Here is a 20,311-nt window from a genome sequence, read left to right as displayed (position 1 = left end):
GATGAGATACAAAGAATGATTTGAAAGCTATTTAGGAAGTAAAGGTGACAAGACCCGGTGACAGACTGGATTTTGGGCGGTAAAGGAAAAGAAGATAATGATCAGATTTTTACTCCTGGGATGGACATACAGATGGATAAGTATTGGATATTAGCCAATATCAGGAGTAGTTTTACATGAAATCATATTAGTTCTGTCTTGGACAGGATGAGTTTGAGATGCCTTTGGGACACCTAAATAAGGACATAGTAAATAGCTGAATATACATAACTGGGGTAAGGAAAAGAGGTCAAGGAGTCTCTGGTATCTAGATGGTAATAGAGTTTGCTGCCTTAGCCACTGCACATGTGCCAAATGTAAGGGCCCCCTGATACTCCCACCAATCATACCCACTAGCCCTGGCAGCCCATATGGTGAGAATAAGAAAACATCAGGGATGGCCTTTAAAACAGTGAGTTTCTCCTCCACTAGACTCTCCTGAAAACCACACTGACTCAAAGACAGCTTTATTCCACCACCTCCCACAAGCAGTCTGCTGCCAAGTCATTGCAATTCTACCTCTCAAGTCCATCCGCTTCTCATCACCCTGCTGCTACTGTGCCTTAGTATAGGCCCTATGTGGCCCTCCAAATCCATCCTCCACCCAGTCACAGCGGTCTTTCTAAATAGTGTCTCCTTCCCCTCTTTCCTTCCCCCCTTTGAAATAGTAATGAGGTTAATTATAGTAACAGCTCATACTTATAGAGTACTTTAGGCACTGTGTTTAAATCTTTACATGGGTTATCTCATTAATGGTCGAAATTTTCTAAGACAGGCATTATTATCTCTCACTCTTTTTTTTTTTTTTTTTTTTACAAATAAAGAAAAGGAGGCCTGGAGAGGCTACGTAACCTGCTCAAGATTGTATAGCTAGTAAGTGGTAGGGTCTAAAGCTTACACACTTAGCCATTATGCTCTATACACACTGTAGACAACAAAAAGGGAAGAATAAGGAAGAAGAAAGCAATCGCCTGTTAAGAGACCTTAGGCAAGCCCCTCCCTCAGGGCCTCAGGGTGCTGACCTGTTTTGAGGAGGCTGAACTAGATGCTCTCTAACAACCCTCAGGCTCTAATTTATGAAATAGGATAATGGAGAAGAAGAAGGGGTCAACGTTTCCCCTCTCTGGCTTCCTGCTAGGATGCCCATGCTGCAAAGGCTATACTGCCCGATCACTGATCAGCTGAGGCAGCTGTGACCCTTCTTTATGTGGCCAAACATAATGTGGCTTGGGGTGTCCTTTGCCCAATTATGTTGGGTTTCCTGGGAACACTATACTGGAGAAGCCCTGGTCAATGTCCAGTCTTGATTCTTAGAAGTATCTCCCTATTTTCCTTTGTACTCTGGCCTCTTGGGCAGGTCAGCAAGGGCAAAGGCTGCCCATGAAACTGGAGCTGCCTCTCCTTACACCTGAATCAGGCTCACGGGCCTCCCTTCCTCCAACTCTCCCCAAAGTCTGGATGCTGGGCTTCTCTGAGCCTGTTTGCATATCTGAATCTGGCTTTTCCCAGAGGTCCCTTATTCAGGACACCACTTCCTGCCCTCAAACGAATGAGGAGCTCTCCTGCCTCTCAACTGTTCTAGAACGGTAATTTTCAAAAATTTTTGACAATAACCCATACCAAGAAATAAATCTTAAATTGTGGCCCAGTATACTCATCTGCATGTATACACACACACACACACACACCCCTATGTACATAGACATATAACTGCAACAGAACTTACTACCTTTATAATGTGCGATGAACTTTGATAGGTTCTATTGAAGTCTGTTCCATGAAAATTATCCTAGTCCAATCCACTGAATTCATTTCATGAGCCCTACATGGCTTGAAAATCATTATAAAACCATGCACTAGTTCACCTTTAAACCAATAGTGAGGACAGGAAGTCTAACTATCAGTAGTATCAGTAAATTAAGGACAAAAGGATTGGTTATGAAAAAACCAATCTTCATGGACTTCTCAGGATGTGAGGTAACTACCTGAATGTGACCAGGTCCACAGTAGATGTGACTAGCTTTGCAGCATAACTGTCTCAAGGTACACAATTACCCTGTGTAGTCGTAAGTAGTCTGAAATAACTGTGCTCCCCCTTCTCTCTGCTCTGTAGAGCACTGGATTGGGGGAAAACCATTGTCTATTTGAAGTTGCAGGAATTAAGTATAATCCTTGGGGTACAGAGTAAACCCAAAACCAATCAAACTTTCAACAGGTGCTTTCTAAGAGAGGAGTCAGGTCAAGAAATATTTACCTATGTAACCAATACTGTGCTCACTGCTGTAAGAAAATGCTGATGGTATGGTCCTTAGTCTTATTTATAATTCAGTATGGCTGGCACATAGTATGGGCTCAAAAACATATCTGTTGAATAAATGCATGCATAAGTTGATTTGGTGAACTAAGTAGAAGCAAAGCTTTGCCATAAAAATGGGACTCTGTTACAGAAAATGTGTTTACCCAATGAATACTTTTTGTGTCATGTTTAACAATCTCCAAATCTCAAGCACTTAGCTAGTATACATTCAACAAATGTTTATTATATCTCTTATGTGCCAGACACCCTGCTGGGATAAAGAAGTAAGAGACATATTGCTCCTTCTGAGAGATTGTTTAAAGGTCAAAGAGTCTTCCTACCCTAGGATCCACTCACCTTTCAAATGTGATTTTGCAGTATGTCTACGTCTCCACTCTCTTGAGCTGGGCTGGCCTTGCGAATTGCTCTGATCAACAGAATCTGGTATAAGTGATGTGACAGTTCTGGAGCCCAGGCCTCAAGAGGACCTGTAGCTTCTACCTTCTCTCCCTCAGAGCACTGCCCTGAGAAAAACATGCAAGGAAGATGGTCTAATTTGCTGGACGATGAAAGGTCATACAGAAGAGAACTGAGACACCTTGGCCAACAGCCAGCACCAATTACCAGACATGTGAAGGAAGCCATTTGGACTTTCTCGCCTGGCCAAACTTCTAGCAGCCACAGGAGTAAGCCCAGCTGATCCAGTAGAGGAGCTGCCTAACCAACCCATAGAATAATGGGTGAAAAATAATAATGTGAAAAAAATAATGTGAAAAATAATAAACCATTGTTTTAAGCCACTTAGTCTGGGGGGTAGTGTGTTATGCTGCTAGAGATAACACAGAAACTAATACCTAAAAAAGAGACATGCTGGCCTAACAAAAAATCAGAGCGTTGACTTTGGAACTGGCTGGTGAGCAGAAGCTAGAAAGGCAATGAAGAAACTATTAGTGAGGTCTGGAGGAGCAGAGAAGAAATTGCTATTGGAGTCTGGAGAAAAGTGAACTGTGTAATTCGATGGCAGGATAATTGGCAAAATTGTCATCTGCAGTAACTTGGAAGATAGAAAATACACCTAATGAACTTGTAGATATGGCTTAGGAGCTTTCTAGGTGGAATGTTGAAGAAAATATCAACTGGCTTTTTTAATTTTTTTTTTTTTTTTTTTTGCGGTACGCGGGCCTCTCACTGTTGTGGCCTCTCCCGTTGCGGAGCACAGGCTCTGGACGCGCAGGCTCAGTGGCCATGGCTCACAGGCCTAGCCGCTCCGCGGCATGTAGGATCTTCCCGGACTGGGGCACGAACCCGTGTCCCCTGCATCGGCAGGCGGACTCTCAACCACTGCGCCACCAGGGAAGCCCTCAACTGGCTTTTTTTAGCTGCATATGATAAGGTATGGGGAGAAAGAAACAAAGAACTACTCAGCTTGCAAGCAGAATTTAGAGTAAATATAAAGAGCACAGAGTGTGCTGGGTTAGAAAACTGTTTTAAATTTTCATTTTTTCTTGCCAACAGAAGAGTCTCATATAGTAAGATGTGACCTAGAGATAAAGATCAAATCAAGAGTATGGCTGTGCAACCCTTTATTAAGACCTCAAAAATATTAAAGATGGTACATTGTAGGCCTCTCAGCTAGACAAAAGAACCTCTAAGAATCTCAAGGGCATTTTTCCACAGCAGCCTGAGCCACCCAAAGTAGAGAGAGGCCTATTTGAAAAATAATTATGGATGTGGTTTTGGAACATGGAGTGAACCCAGTCAGATTCATAGAAGACCCATGAAGTGTTTGAGATAATTGTATCACTGAGACTGCCACCAGCTTGAACTATTGAGGCGGTCCCAAATGAAAAGGAGCCTCTGGGGCCCCAATTTCCTATATGCAGGAAACAGGCTAAGAAGTCTACTCAGCTGCAAACATGGGCTGTGTCTCAAGGAAAAGGAAGACTTCTCAGAGAGCAGAACCAAGAACCCAGGTGGCAGAGCCCAGAGCCAAGGAGAACAACGGAGTAGAAAACACACATAGGAGTAAAACCAGACCCTAATCAAGGCACGTTTCATACCTCAGAGTAGGGGCCCTGCTAATGTATAACCAGCTGGCTTTCAGAATTGCTATGGACTAGTGACTGCTATGTACCTCCTATTTCTCTCCTTTTGGAACAGGAATGTCTCCTGTGGTTATTCTGTTCCTGTCTCACCACTGCTTGCTGGATGTGTGTGTGGTTGATGTGTGTTTTGTCCATTGGTCTCTGAATCAGAAAGATTCACACCTGGGGAACCTCAACAACATCTGGACACGACACCGGTCTCAAGATCCCAGACTTCAAACTTGATGTGATAATTGGCATGAGATTTGGGGGTCCTAAGATAAGGGTGAGAATATTTTGCATGTGGGAGAAATGTGAATAACCTGTGACCAGAAGGAACTGTGATAGATTGTTTAATAGCCCCAAATCACTCCCATCCTAGTACGCATAAGGATGGAATCTATTTCTCCATATTATTTAGTTTGGGATGGTCACATAACTTGGCTTTGATCAATAGAATGTAGCGTGCACATTCTAGAGCCTATTCCTCAAGGGTCCTATAGCTTTTCCTGTGCTTTCTTAGAATGATGTCCTGAGACCACTGTGTAAGAAAGCCAGTTTAGCCTATAGGAGGATGAAAGGCCAGGTAAAACAGAGTCGAGGAATCCCAGCTGATAGCCAGCATCAACTGTCAGACATTCAAGTCAGTCCATCTTAGACCATCCAATTCAACTGACCTTGAAGTGAATGCAGCCACATGAGTGAGAGCAGGAGAAGCCTGCAGAGGAACTGCCCAACCAACCCATAAAATCATAAGAAATAATAAACTGTTATTGTAAGCCACTTAGTTTTAGTGTAGTTTGTTACACAGCAGTAGATAACTGAAGCAACCCTGATCTTACAGATCTTATAGTCTAGTGGAAAAAATAGACAAGTAAGCCAGTAATAACACTGAAAGGTGATGATCCTTATAATAGGGAAATACAAGAAAGCTATGGGAGCATACAGCAGGAAAACAAAGCCTTGTTTAGTGGGAAGGCATGGCTGTACAGAGGAAGGAGCATTCACTCTGAGAGCTGAAAAACAAAAGGTACTTTTTGTCCATATAGATAAAAGGATTGTTATATGCAAAGGTCCCAAGCTAAGAAAGAACTTGAGGAAATACAACAGGGCTGTCACATCATGAGAGTCTGGTTAATGAAGGGAAGAAAAGAGAAACAGAGGAAATAAAGAGCAAATAAATAATAAAATGGCCAACTTAAGTGCTGACATAATTACCTTAAATGTAAATGGTCTAAATACACGAATCAAAAGAGCCCACAGTCCATAGGTTAGCACTGAATAACAAGGCAATACACCTACCATTTGGTTTTCTGGGATCTGTTCTCTGCAAGTCTGGGGAGAGATGCTGCTCCTTCTGGGGGGCTCTGCTTGGAGACCCTCTGCCTGGAGACCGTCTACAGGCTTTCCGCTCAGGGCCCTGGGCCTTGTCGCTGCAGGGAGGCTGTTTGCTGGGCGCCCAGTTCTGCCTGCGGGGCTCAGCCTGGGTGCTGGGCAGACAGGGAGGAGCTTGGGGTCTGCAGGAATCTGGGCTCAGCCTTCCCTTCTGCTGTTCTGCCTCTCTTCGCCTATTTTCTTCTTCTCGCTTCCTGGGAGCAAAGCCAAAGGGGAAGAGGAAAAAATTAAGAGCGTTCGTTACCTGTTTAAGTGTTCCTGAGTGAGATTTAAACTTTAAAAGAGCTACCACAACACAGGGGGGATTTGGAAATTCAGGATTTTCACAATTTCACAATTTCCTGTCCTCTATCCAGGTCTTATAGCTCAAAGGATGATGGAGGCAGGAAGAATCTTATAGATCAACCTGTGCGCAGTTGAGACACACATGATATGGAACTTTTTGGTGAGACATAAGAGGATCCCAAGGTGTGTGTGCCCCAAGTGTGTGTGATCCCTGGAACTACCTGTAACTACACCCCTTTTCTCCTATTCCAGAAAGCACATCAGAATGCAACTGAGAATGAGGGTCAGAGGGATAACCCTTAATCTTCTCTATTCGTTAAAAAGACCACTGGTAAACCTTAACGATTACATGAAAAAATTACAAAGCACCTCACAGCTGATTGTAACACACCTGTGAGGTGTGTTATAATCTCGTAACACTGCCATCGAGAGCTCTTAGCTTATGCGTCAAACCCACTCAACTTACAGATGAGGTCCAGAAGGTACGGTGATTTTCAAGAAATCATACACAAGTAGCTGGTGGCTAAGCTGCAACCTTTGGGTAGCAACAGAATAGAGAGGGGAGGCCAAGACTAGAAATGAGTGGCCGGGTGAGGCAGATGGGCCGAGGTAGCGCAGGTCCAGAAAGGGGCCAGGTGCCTAAGGACGAAGTGGCTGAGTTAAGGACAGGATTTGTTTGACTGATGTCATTAATTTGTAGGGATATCCAAGGGAAAAAAAAGAGGATGAAAACGAACATTTTCTGCGCCTCTCCTGTGCTGGGCACTGATGATACAGTGATGAGGACCACGGAGTTCGGCCCTCCCTTGAAGAACCTTCTACCCAGAGCGGAACAGCTAGGACAACAAAGGCTTAACATATGATGGAAGAAATGTTATAATAACGTGCTTGCACAGAGGAAGTAGTGATTAATTTTGTGGAGGAACCTGGAAGAAGGTCCCAACTGTTGATTCTCAAAGATGTGTAGGAGTTTGCCAGGCAGATAGGTGGGAATGAGGATGTTAGTCTGAGGGAGCCGTCTGGGCAAAGGAGAGGGTATGGAAAAACTGGGTCTGTTTTGCTTCTTCTGACATACATATATTCATTCATTCATTCATTCATTCATTTTTATTTATTTATTTTTTTGTGGTACGCAGGCCTCTCACTGTTGTGGCCTCTCCCGTTGCGGAGCACAGGCTCCGGATGCGCAGGCTCAGCGGCCGTGGCTCACAGGCCCAGCCGCTCTGCGGCACGTGGGATCTTCCAGGACTGGGGCATGAACCCTGGTCCCCTGCATCGGCAGGCAGACTCTCAACCACTGCGCCACCAGGGAAGCCCTCTTCTGAGCTTTAAACAATGCTTGCTATAAACAGCAGGCACCCAATACATATTTGCTGCTCAGGAAGAGAATTTGGTTGCCATTTCAAGGTGCAGTTTAAAGTAGAATAATTAGAGGTATAGTGAAGAGAACACTGTACTGGGAAGTCTAAGAATTCTTCTGGTCCTGCCTCTGCCAGTAACCACAAAAAGACCTTGGATAAGTCACTTTCCTGCCGAAGACTCAGTTTCCCCAGGTCTAACACTTACATGATGGCTAATAATCCTGAATTGATTTAAGGGTCTGTTTGGAATGTCTTTATAAAATCGGGGCTGTGTTATGTAATGAGATGGAAATATTTCTTTTATCAGAGTAGCTGGTATCAGGGTCCCTCTTAGTGGGGGGCCTTGTTTAGACAAATACCTCAGTAAGCTTGGGGACAGGGTTGAGGGCTGGTAGAAGGTGAGACCCTCAGGGCCTAGGTGGTGACTGGCTTTGAGGCTCTAGAAAAGAGGTCTGCTCTGTCAGGACACAAAGAATTTGTTTGTGGCTCCTGACAGGGAGGGAAGAGATGAAAGAACAGGAGAGAAGGGAGGGGGAAGAAAGAGAAGGCGAAAGATTGGGTGCTGAGTGGAGCAAGGGCAGGGCAGAGAATCGTCCAGGGTGAGGGGACAGAAAAGGACTTCAGATCTGTGATCCACACTCATTAATGAATGGAATCTCCTGAGATCTTACTAAAACCTAGATTCTGATTTACTGGGGCTGGGGTGGGGCTCAAGAGTCTGCATTTCTTCCAAGCACCCAGGTCCTACAGGTGCTCCTGGTCCTCTGGCCACACCCTGAGTAGCAAAGCTTAAGAGAATAGGAAAGTCTCGTGTGGCCCGTTAACTATGCCATTAGAGGATATGCAGTGTGAGTCTCCTCAATGGCACCAGCTTTTCGGAAGGCCTCCCACGCTCATACATGCTTTTTTATAGGCAACCTGACAAGTTGTAGGGCTACGGTCCCAGGAATGGAACCAAGAGCTGAGGCAGAGACCCCAAGCCCCCAAGAAGTCATAGAATTCAGATTTCCACAGACTGTGCAATCTGAAGCAAAGCTTATTTATATCTCAAGGGAGAGGGAAGTCCCAGATGACAGATATCCGAGTCACACTTTAATATAAAGTCTTGTCAACTTAACTCCCCACCACCTTTTAAAAAAAATATATTTACTTATGTATTTATTTTGGCTGTGCCGGGTCTTAGTCGTGGCACACGGGATCTTCACTGCAGCATGTGGGCTTCTTAGTTGTGGCAATGTGGACTTCTCAGCTGCAGCATGCAGGCTCTGAGTTGCGGCGTGCATGCGGGATCTAGTTCCCCAACTAGGGATCAAACCCTGGCCCCCTGCATTGGGAGTACAGAGTCTTAACCACTGGACCACCAGGGAAGTCCCTTAATTCCCCTTCTGAAGGTCTTTCATCCTGTGTGGTGAAGCCCCTGATCTGGGGTCCAAGCTTGCCTCTCTGATAGGTTCCCACTGACTGCAATCCAGAGAAAGTGGTCAGATGGCTCGTGCTGACTCCTGTACAGCTCGAATGTTCTCATTTGATTCTGGCCTTGTTACAGGCTTTGCCAAATGCTGACACTTGTGTGTACTGCATTGCAGTCGACAGGCGAGCTGGACAGCCTGTCATCATCAGTGCCTGGGATTCACATGGATGCTAGCAAGTGCCATTTCAGTGTGATCTGTCTGTGGGAAGGCTGCTTTTCAGAAGAAGGTGGAAGCATCCGGGTGGCTGAGGTGCTGCTAATTGATCTAATAGCCGTGCTCCTGGCAGGCAGAGAGAGAGCTGCTCTTTTTACTGGCACTGATGAACAGAAGTGATTTAAGAGAATATATTGGTCCTTCAGACAGACAGGCGTGTGGGGTTGCCTGGCTTGGCATTTGCATGGATATCATTGCCATCAAAAGAAGCTTTGAGGTGATAACCTAGACTTTGTTATTTGAGCAGTCATTTCTCCTGCTTTTAGGACACCAAACCCCTTTCCTTTTCAGTTCCAAGAAGCCACTGTGCAATCAGCCCCTGGGCAAACCTTGTCACTGAAGACCTTTCTGGGCTTCCCAAAAAGGCAGTCACAGGACAAACAGGGGATCTAGCCTTTTAGAGTGATCAAGATGGCCAGCAGGTAAGGGAGCTCTGCCTTCTGAAGACTTTTCTGGAGGGGGGAGGTTTGCAAGGGGTTATTTTTTCATTCTGGTGGAACTCAGTAAGCAGATTCTGGAGAAAGAATGTAATCATGAGAATATATAATTACACACTCAGCTGATGAACAGAAGTAAATTAATGTTTTTTAAAAATGGATGCATTTTGCATTAAAAAAATCTTCCAGGTGGCACACAGCCCACAAATGTGCAGATCTCCAGAGCTGTGGTTCTTGAATGTAAAAGTAGTGATCACCGAGGAAAAGGGATTAGAACTGGGAATTATACATAAGCTGCATCCTATTTTATCTGTACTGCTGCCTTGAAACAAAAAGCAACCACACACACACACACACACACACACACACACACACACACATACGATACAGCTCCTCAGAATAGAATATGATCCCGTGTGTGTTTGTGTGTTTCCCTGGGGGAAAAGGACCAGAACCACTGCTCATAATCTAAGAACTTGAAGGAATCTCACTTTAATGAGGGCAATGCACTTATTTAGTAGATAAGGAAACTGAGGCAGAGAGCTTAGTGACTTATCCAAGGTTACGTGCTAACAGCTTTCTATACACAGAGCTGAGCTGGAATTCAGCAGCTTTACTTCTTCCTGTAAAGTTCATCTCACAAATCATTTTTAAAAATTTTACTCAGTCTTCTTCCATCATTTAAAAAAGTAATTGGGTCATATGAAAAAAGTGGTAAGACTACATTAAAGTAACCATTAACAGCATTTCAAGCTAGCTTCTAGCGTAGTTTTTAGTCCTGAATCCTTAGACTCAATAACTGTCCTAAAATTTAAGTGTTTTTTCTCCAACTAATTTATTACAGAATGTCAAAGATCTTTAACCTTTATGGTAGGCCATGCTATACACTTGACCTATTTTTGTAAAGTTTAGGAAACAAATACAAGAAAAAGAACCAATGTTATTCTACTTTACATGAAAATTTAAAGAGAAAAAAAATCCTGTCCGTGACACAGCAAGTAATATTTTAGCAGGAAATTTATTAAGATAGCAGAATCTTAATGTATAAACTAGTCCCACATTTCACCCCCCCACTTTTTTTTTTCTATTATCTTAAGGGAAATCAGCCAGACAACAGCTTTTGATGGGCTACCAATTAGTCTGGCTTGTACTGTCTCTTCTAGAGCAATTTTTGCAGCTCCCCAGAGGCTCACAGTATAAAAATGTAAGAAAGCCAACTGGGGATCAGATCTTTGACAACCTCTGCTTTGGGTCCTATGCACCACAGGGTAAAGAGGGTCTCCAAAGGAAGGGCTGGAGGAACGGGGCTGTTTCACCCAGGGAAGAAAAGACCCAAGGCATACATTGCTGGTGCAAATCTCTGAAGGGCTGTTGTGGGTCAGAGATATACCCTGGAGCCCTCCCAAGCCAGATCTAAGACCCAAGAATGGGGACTTCTGCAAATGAGAAACCTAGATAACCACTGCAAAAAAAAAAAAAAAAAAAAAAAAAAAAGGCCAGTAAGAAACCAAGTGATCAAAAGATTGCTTGATGTGCAGAGAACCAGATCAAGGGCAGTAACTTCAAAGACTTGAATGTTCCATGGCTTCAGCATCTCAGCACTGAATGCGTCTGTTTGCGCAATACGGCACAGACCTGCCTCTGGGCCTGGAAAGTTTAAGTCCTGGCAGTTGAGGGATTTTTTCCCTACCCCACTATGTGGCTTCCACAGAGTTTTAGTTGTCAATTTTTAACAAGAAGAAATTAATTCTGTCAGACATTGCAGAAATAAAGCAGGCTCATTGTCATTCATGAGTATTCAAGTTGCCATTGCCATGAATACAGGACTGAGAGAGGTTTGAGAGATGTGATTAAAATGGTTTCCACAGAAAAAGGAGGTTAAGTTAGCGTGTCCTGCTGTTGTACCGATTTAACCCAGCTTTGCCCTAGTGCCATTCTTGTTCATTGTCCTGGTGTAGGCTTGGGGCCAACTAATTTTCTTAACTTTCTCAAGGATTTAGAAGGATACTGGTATGCTCTGCTATGTTTAGCTTGGAGAATAACAGGAAGATTTTTACTGAACTATGTTGCAGAACTGATGCTGGTGGCTTGGTACCACTCTCTTAACAATCACTGGAAATGACACGGCACAACAGAAAAAGCACTGAGTTAGGACAAAAGCTGACTTGGGGGCCTGGTGACTTTTGCCACCAACAATTACATGTTGCATACAAGTCAGGAAAAACAAGCAAGGTTGTTCCATGCTGGCCTATCAGATGGTGCTGGCATCTGGAGAGAGCCTCTTAGCATAAGCATGGCTGGAGGGCTGATTCCCCTGAACCAAGCAATGGTAGGAGCCCTGGCTTTGGGTAAGACTGAGATTCATGTGCCAACTCTCCCTTACTAGCTGTGTGATTTCAGGCAAGTTAATCTCTCTGTGTTATTTTCCCCTGCATGAAATGGGTTTAAGGATAGTTGCCCTGTCTACTTCATTGGGTTTTGTACAAATTTAATGTACAAGAATTCTGTAAGCTATAAAGCACTATATTAATATAAGTAATCATTATTACTTTATTAACAGGTAAAGCTGTTAAGCTGCAACTGCATCTGGTTAGAAGTGAAGAAACCCGGGTGTGGCACGAGTGCCTCGCCATCTAAGAGTTACAGGGCTGGGCCTATCGATATTTTCAGAAAATGCTCATTGTTGAAACCACACAAATCCTTTTTCTGTAGAAGCTATTTTAACCACATCTCTCAAGCCTCTCTTAGGTCTTGTATTCATGGCAAATAGCAACTTGAATGCTCATGGAATGGGAAAGAGCCTGCTTATTACTACAATGTCTGATAGAATTAATTTCTTGGCAAAACTGGGCAAATACACCTCTGGGGAAGCCACATAGTGGGTTCTAATGTTCAAGTATATGCAGTGATAAACCTTAGTGCTCTTAGGTTTCTTTTTAAAATCATAAACCTGTCAAATGGTAATTTGCTCATGATAAATATGGAGGGAGCTGGAAAACCAAATGCACAAATACAAGTGCCAGTGCGTGTTATGAGGATAAATGGTACATAAATGTGTTTGCTGCCTGAGTAAGGCAAACAAGTTACAGTGATTGGTCCACTTACAGAGATTGAAGGAGACCTCAGAGAGGACCTGGTCCAACCCTTCCATTTGACAGAGGGGGAAACTAAGGCCCAGAATGACGAACGACTTAGGTAAGGTCTTAGACCCACTGTAGGAGCAGTTACTGAACACATATTATTAAATGCTTGCTATATATCAAGGGCTCTAAGGCACTAGAAGTATGGAGGTACATAATACAATCCCTGCTTTCCAGGAATTGACAATCTAGCAGGGAATCAGACCCATACCTCCTGCAGATAGTGAGTTCTAGATGTGATGCATGCTGAAATAGAGATATCTACCCAGAGCTAAGGGACGATGTGGGAGACTAATTAAACTAGGAGAGGAAAAAAGGCTACATGGAGATAATGTCAAAATGAGAAAGGAGGGAGGTGAGAAAAGGTTATTTCAGGCGGATGGGAGGGCACAGCTCTCATAGAATCTTTGACTCTGAAGAGATCTGAGAGACCAGCTCTTCACATACGTTTTAAAATTCCTTATATATTATCCTGGAGAGATGACAATTCAGTTTCTGCTGGAACATTTCCAGTGAGAGGAAACTGATTACCTCACCAGACAGAAAAGGTTTAGCTCTAACCTTTTCAGGTGGTATTGCATTGTATGTGGGGGTCTGTCAGATTCTATCTCTTCATTGTCGCTGAATAACAGGCTTAGTAATATTTGGTCTTTGACTTCCTCTCGGGGGAATGAGAAAATGTCATGCATTTTAGGACCTTTGACTTACAGAATGTTAGAGCTGGGAGGAACCTCAGATATCATTTAGTGCGATTTTTAAAAAAATTCTTTCTATGATTCACGAACTCTCTTAGAGAATGTAATAAAAATCCAAAGATCCTCTCTCCCCCACCAAATGCACATATGCTCATGACACACAAAATACTGCCTACAGTCTCAGGGCACTCATGAAGCCCCAAAGCTTGTCCTGGACTAAGAAATCTTTTCATTTTACTGATGAGAAACTGAGGCTCAGAGAAGTGGAATGGTATGGAGTAGAATCATGGAAGTGATTCCCCATGGATCAGACCACTGGATGAGCAGGAGATTCAGACCTATGGGTCAACCCTGAAGAAAGGCATTGACAAACTGAACATGTCTGGGGAGCTGGCTGCAAGGGGATCTATTACAAAGTGAGAAGGAGAGCTGGGGTACGCGTGTGAGTATCATGAGCACCTTCTTTAATTATCTGGAAGTTGGTTTATAGAAAAGGATTTAGACTTTTCTCTTTTGCTTCAAGGGGTAGCTCAAGATCCAAAGGTAGAAAAGAACTTCTGCCAGACAGAACTGCCCACTAATGAAATGTGCTGCTTGAGAGGCACAGAACTTGTCACTTGACTTTTTGAGGACACAGCGCAACTTCCCATGCAAGGGACTTTGGCATTACAAGAGTTTGAAGTGGGTGACCCAAACTGGACTTGATTATGTAACTCTAAGAGTCATACTCAGTCTCATACACTAGCCAGAAGGAAGCTCAGGTCTCCCTAGAGCGTGGTGGTAAGTGAGGAAGTGGCGAAAGTTCAGGATGGCTGAGGCCTCGAGTGTGAGGGGTGGGAGGGTGGAACTAATGGAGAGAAATGAGACTTGGAGATATAAGCGGAAGTCAAATGTTGAAGGGTCTGATGTAGTATCACGGATGGTATTCAAGCATGATGGCCTCTATAGAGCAGTGGGACAGAAGAACCGAAGCAAAGGCCATTTCAGAAAGAGGAATTAGCAGAATCAGTGGCAGCAGCCCTAGTAGGGAAATCAGGAGGCCAGGGGAGACAGGCTGTGGTGATGAGTTGTAGGTTCCACCCAGTGAGCCTGAAGTGACGGTGACAACAGGACATGCAAATGGAAGTGTCCAAGGATCTGACCTACTGGCAAGTAACAAGTGGAAATGCCCGGTAGGCAACGGATGATTTGGGATTAGAGTTCCAGGAGCTCAAGGTGTGAGAGAGATGAAGGGGTTATCTACAGAGATGAAGTAATTTAAGTTTTCAAAGTGGACATATTTTCAGTGAAAAGAGTACAGCACGAATAGAAGTCTGAGGAGTTAGCCTGCCGTGCTGACCTCAGTGTGGAAATGGTATAATTAAGAAGATGTGAGAAGGGGGAGTTCAGGGACTTAGAGGAGATCTGAGACTAGAGAGTGAAATAAAAACCTGGGAAAAAGGAAGCTTCAAGGAATAAGAGTGATCAACATAAACACAGTCTTATTTTCATGTGCATTCAACTCTGTGCTTTGGCAGGTAAACTACAGTAATGTGCATTTTGGCAACCTCATAGGAGGTGCAGTATGAGTTGTTAAGTGCTTTAAAATGGATTATAGGTATTTCCTAAATAGTATTTTCTAAAAAGAAATGACTTCAAAAATATGACTAAAACTTCTCTCTCTCCCAATTTCTCTACCAGTAAAATAGTAATCCCTTTAAGTTTAATCAGTTTCTTCGATATCCTTACTTTAAGGAAGGTGATTTCTGCCATCGTAACGTGAGAAACAGGGAAGGGTACATTGAGGCAACGTGATGTGCCTGCGCCAATGAGGCGGCAGCAGCGAAGACTGGCTTTAACATTCTGATTTCTGTTTCTTAAAACCAAAATTAAACACTGACTCAGAGTTTCAGAAATAACTTTTGAGAAATAAAATTAATACAACTTAAACCAGTTACTTCTCCATTTAAGTATTTCTCTTGGAGATCTATGCTACAGTGTCTGTAGGAGGTGATGGTTAGGAAGTGTAAGAAACTTGTTCACTCCCAATAATGAGGACCAATAAAGGAAAGACTGTGACTGAGAAACAGTACAGGAGATTTTCAGTGTTGGTAATTGCAATGATTATCACAGTAAGCACAGCTACCATTTAAAAGTGTTTTTAAAAATCAATTTCAGAAACGAAGAATTAAGAACGAAGAGGGCCTATCTTTCACAACACTGAAACTAATCAGGATAACAACTAAAAGGGTAGAAGGTGGGGCTTAGACTACAGAGATGTCTCCTAAATCTATCTCCTTGTCGGTTCAAACCCTCTGGGCCTGGAGTTACAAAAGGCCATGTTAGGGAAAAAATACTGCAAACCAGTACTCTTTTTAAGCATGGCATTATTTGAAACCCCTTCCTCCGTACAGCTCTCCTGATAAATATATTTTCAGTTCCCAGCGTGCAGACTTGGAACTCTTGGCCCCAGGCATACAGCCTCTGGGCAGCATCACTGGCAAAGGAGAGGAAGAGGAGGCTGAGGTCACTAACAATGAAGACAGGGGTTTCCACTGAGCTGGAGCGTGCCTAAAATCAGCTAGTCTAATTTGTCATGTTTTACAGATAGAGAAACTGAGGCCCAGAGAGAGAAATGCTGTGTTCAGTTCATCTCAAGTAAATATCAGATGCTGGATTTGAACCCTGGTCTCCTTTTCACTCAACCACAATCCTTCTATTCCCCTGGAAAGGGAGTTTGGTGGGGGGGAAGGAGAACTCTGGGGCCCCTCTCTGCAGTAACAAAGTGGAATGTGTTTGGATCAATACACTCCTTTTTGGGAACATAGAAAGTCAGCTATGGTGGCTTTATAGAGCCCCACCTCATATTCAGGTAGATATGACTTCAAATTCGGAAAGTGGATTCTCACACATTAAACTTGAGTTTATAGAAACATCGGTAGTTGGAAATACAATATTCCTTCCCTTGCAGAGAATGTTTACTTGCAACTCAGGATAATTTGTCACAAGTATTACCCACTTACAGCTGTCACTCACATGCAGAGAACTTTTATGAGAAGGCTGCAAAAGAGGCACGTAGAGGCTTTAGGTTAATACCGGATTCTTTGGTAAAAGTGAAAAGAGCCTTGTTATGAGAAGAGTGCAAAATAATACTTCCCAAGATATCAACTATTTCAGTAGCTTCAGAGTCGCAGAAAATGATGTGTTTCTGTCAGTCTTGTCTTGAAGACTGACAAGATGGTTAGCATTCCAGCTCATAGTGGTATTCAACTTCTTACTAACATAGTTTATCTTGCCTTTTATTATTATTTTTAACTGTTATTTATTACACTTATGCTTCCTCCTTGTGGGCAAGATATGGTAGGATTCAAGAATTGGAAGGACTCAAGATTTGGAAACATTCAAGATACAGCCAGGAAGTTATCCCTCAAGAATCTGCCTGTCATCCGTATCTTTCTCATCAGAGGTTTCGGTATTACACCTGCTAACACAATACTCTCTTGCTATTTAAAATACCCAAAACAAGTATCAAAGAAAAGGCAAACCAAGGCATAATCTAGAATCAATTACTTATGGCAAAATAATCACAATGTATAAGGCAAAAATGACTATTTTGCGTATTATATATCATTATCCAAAAAAGTGTGAGGTCCTCGAAGCAAGTACTATTTTCTCCTTAAGCTCAAGCCAAGAGTTATGTATGTGTAGTAAGAATTCAATCAATATTTCCTGAATAAATTACATTACCTAGTACAGATTTGTTAAGGAATAGGTGGGGGAAAGCAAGTTATTTATGCAAGTTGGTTGCTTCAATCAAATCAAAACTAGACTTAGTCTAGCGAAAGTAGGCTAGGTATTGGCATAAGTTTCTTGTGGAAAGGTAGGAAAGGTGAGAGGACAGTTGTCCCTTCGTAGCTTACTGCAGGTAGCACCCGCATCCTCCAACTCCTTGCCATGGGTGGGTGTGACGGTGATTTGTTCCGGAGTTAGAAGGTCAAGGACTAACCTAGAGGAACAGCCACCAAGTAGAGATTAGGCTGTTATCCTTCCTGTTAGCCTCAGTCCTCTGAAGGGCTGGTGAGCAGAAGAGGGAAGGTGACATGGGTACAAGGATCACAGTGATTTCAGATTCCCTCCTGATTCTCTCTCCTGGCCACTCCCACCACCGTGCCCCATTCCACGTTGACTCTGAGTTGTGAGAACACAGTCGCTAGATCTCATACTTACTTGGCAGCAGCATCTTTTCTCAACTGTTCATGCTTCATGAGGAGATTTTTCCGGTCTCGGAAAGCTTTTCTGACCTTGTACCCTTTGTAGACAGCCTGGATTTTGAAGGCAGCGATGTCCTGTATGGCTGCGATGGACAGGGCGCCGTGCTCCAACATGAACTGGATCACTTCATGGCGTTCACCAAGCAAAGCATAATCGAGGGGAGTGTACCTGAAGCAGGGAGATTTTTTTTTAAGTGTCAGAATGTAGTTCAGGGCACAGTTAAACTGGCAATATTACGCAGCAGAAGGAAAACTCATTCTAAGATGTGGAAATGTTCCTCAGGCAAAGCTATCTTCTGTACTCCAGGACTGTTCCTTTCTTCTCTGATGCACACAAAACAAGGGTCAGGTGCTTTGTGCTGCTGACCATGTCTATTCCTCAGTTTTGCTAACTTGCTCACAAATCAGAACACATGATCACTTTTCTTCTTCCCCATGTTCCAAGTAATTCCTTGCTCCTATCTAAAAAAAGCACTGCAAATAATATTCTGTGAGATTCGTAAGTTTGAGCCCATGATTACTGATAGTTAATGCTTATGAAATGAAAAATATACCTCCAAATGGAGAGATTTAGTCTATGATAAAGATGGCCCTTTAAATCACCACAGTAAGGATAGATTATTAAATAGAGTTGGGACAACTGGGCAACCATCTGGAAAAAAAAAAAGATTCTTACATCACATTTCATTCCAAAATGGATGAAGCAAAGATCTAAATATTAAAAAAAAAAGAAACCATGAAAGTACTAGAAGAAATCATGGAATATTTTTTAAAATATTGGAGTGGGGCTTCCCTGGTGGCGCAGTGGTTGAGAGTCCGCCTGCCGATTCAGGGGACACGGGTTCGTGCCCTGGTCCGGGAAGATCCCACATGCCGCGGAGCGGCTGGGCCCGTGAGCCATGGCCGCTGAGCCTGCGCGTCTGGAGCCTGTGCTCCGCAACGGGAGAGGCCGCGACAGTGAGAGGCCTGCGTACCGCAAAAAATAAATAAATAAAATAAAATAAAATAAAATATTGGAGTGAAAAGTTTTTTCCAAAAAAAGATACAAAAATTCAGAAACCTTAAGATTGATAAATCCAACTACATAAAAATAACAAATATTTATAAGGCAAAAATACCAAACAAAGATAAAAGTTCTTCAAACAGGAAATACTAGTGGCTGCTAACATATAAAAATATGTTCAACTTCACTCATTTAAGAGAAATACAGTTTAAGACTAATATGAGTGAGCACTTGAATCTAATGATCAGCTTAGCAAAGATCAGAAAGTTTAATAACACACTCTGCTGGCGAGGGTAGAGGGAGACAGGCTCTCCGTATGCTACCTAAATCTTTGGGGAGACACTTTGGCACGATATACAGGAATTATTCATGATCTGCCCTTGACATAGCCATTTCACTTACAGGCATTTATCCTATAGATATGCTCTCCTGTGTGAAATGCTGTATGTACGAGGATATTCATAGAAGCACAGAAACAACCTCAATTCCATCAACAGAGGACTGGTTAAATAAAGTACAGGCCATCCATGTAATAAAGTCATCTGCATAATGTGGCCATTATTGTGGTATATGCATATATAAGGAACAATTTCCAGGATGACTTGTTGAATGAAGGAAAAGAGAAAAAAGTAAGAAACAGAGCAGTATTATGGTGTGCTCCACTGATATAAAAAGAACACATCCCTGTGTGCTCATCTATGTAAAATATATCTCTAGAAGTTATCCAAGAAACTGGTGACAGTGATGCCTCTGGGGAGGAAGCTAGTTGCCTCAGAGATGGGGATAAGTGGGACACTTAGTTTTACTAAATGTCCTTAAATTTTGTACAGTGTGCATACCTTTTTTTTTTGCATACCTTTTTTTTTTTTTTTTTTGCGGTACGCGGGCCTCTCACTGTTGTGGCCTCTCCCATTGCGGAGCACAGGCTCCGGACGCGCAGGCTCAGCGGCCATGGCTCATGGGCCCAGCCACTCCGCGGCATGTGGGATCTTCCCAGACCGGGGCACGAACCCGTGTCCCCTGCATCGGCAGGCGGACTCTCAACCACTGCGCCACCAGGGAAGCCCCTACATACCTTTTTGATAAATATATTATTTAGAAAAGATGGGTATTAGTGTCATATAGTTATATATTTGAATCTCAGCTGACTACTTTCTAGATGTGTGAGTTTAGGCAGATTCCTTTAAAAAATATATCTTCTCTTGGGACTTCTCTGGTGGTGCAGTGGTTAAGAATCTGCCTGTCAACACAGGGGACATGGATTCGAGCCCTGGTCTGGGAAGGCCCCACATGCTGCGGAGCAACTAAGTCCATGCGCCACAACTACTAAACCTGTGCTCTAGAGCCCACAAGTCACAACTACTGAGCCCGCGTGCCACAACTACTGAAGCCCACGCACCTAGAGCCCATGCTTCGCAACAAGAGAAGCCACTGCAATGAGAAGCCCACTTACTGCAACAAAGAGTAGCCCCTGCTCACTGCAACTAGAGAAAGCCCGCGTGCAGCAATGAAGACCCAATGCATCAAAAAAAGAAAAAAAAATATCTTCTCTACTTTTGGAAATATAAAACAAATTGGATAAATACACAGAATAAAATAAGTCATCTATACTACCACACTCAGAATTAACCACTGTTAAAT

General features: G+C 43.1%; 1 protein-coding gene across 2 annotated transcripts in view; it reads right to left on the bottom strand.

Moving 5' to 3' along the window:
- The window catches only part of INVS (inversin), a 146,981-nt gene that overhangs the window by 24,815 nt on the left and 101,855 nt on the right, over positions 1–20,311 (bottom strand). For both annotated transcript variants that reach the window (XR_014293943.1, XM_082619619.1), the window contains exons 12-13: positions 17,624–17,836; positions 5,722–6,008 (exon numbers count right to left, since the gene is read on the bottom strand). Coding sequence is in view for 1 of the 2 variants with exons in the window: in XM_082619619.1 (XP_082475745.1) it covers positions 5,722–6,008; positions 17,624–17,836 (500 nt within the window). In the remaining variant the exon portion in view is untranslated. The remainder of the gene's footprint in view (positions 1–5,721; positions 6,009–17,623; positions 17,837–20,311) is intronic.

This window comes from Mesoplodon mirus (genome assembly GCF_964341445.2).
Source record: "Mesoplodon mirus genome assembly, chromosome: 1".
NCBI classification, from domain to species: Eukaryota; Metazoa; Chordata; class Mammalia; order Artiodactyla; family Ziphiidae; genus Mesoplodon; species Mesoplodon mirus.
Note: the sequence above shows the minus strand (reverse complement) of the source record. Positions and strands in the feature narration are given on the sequence as shown.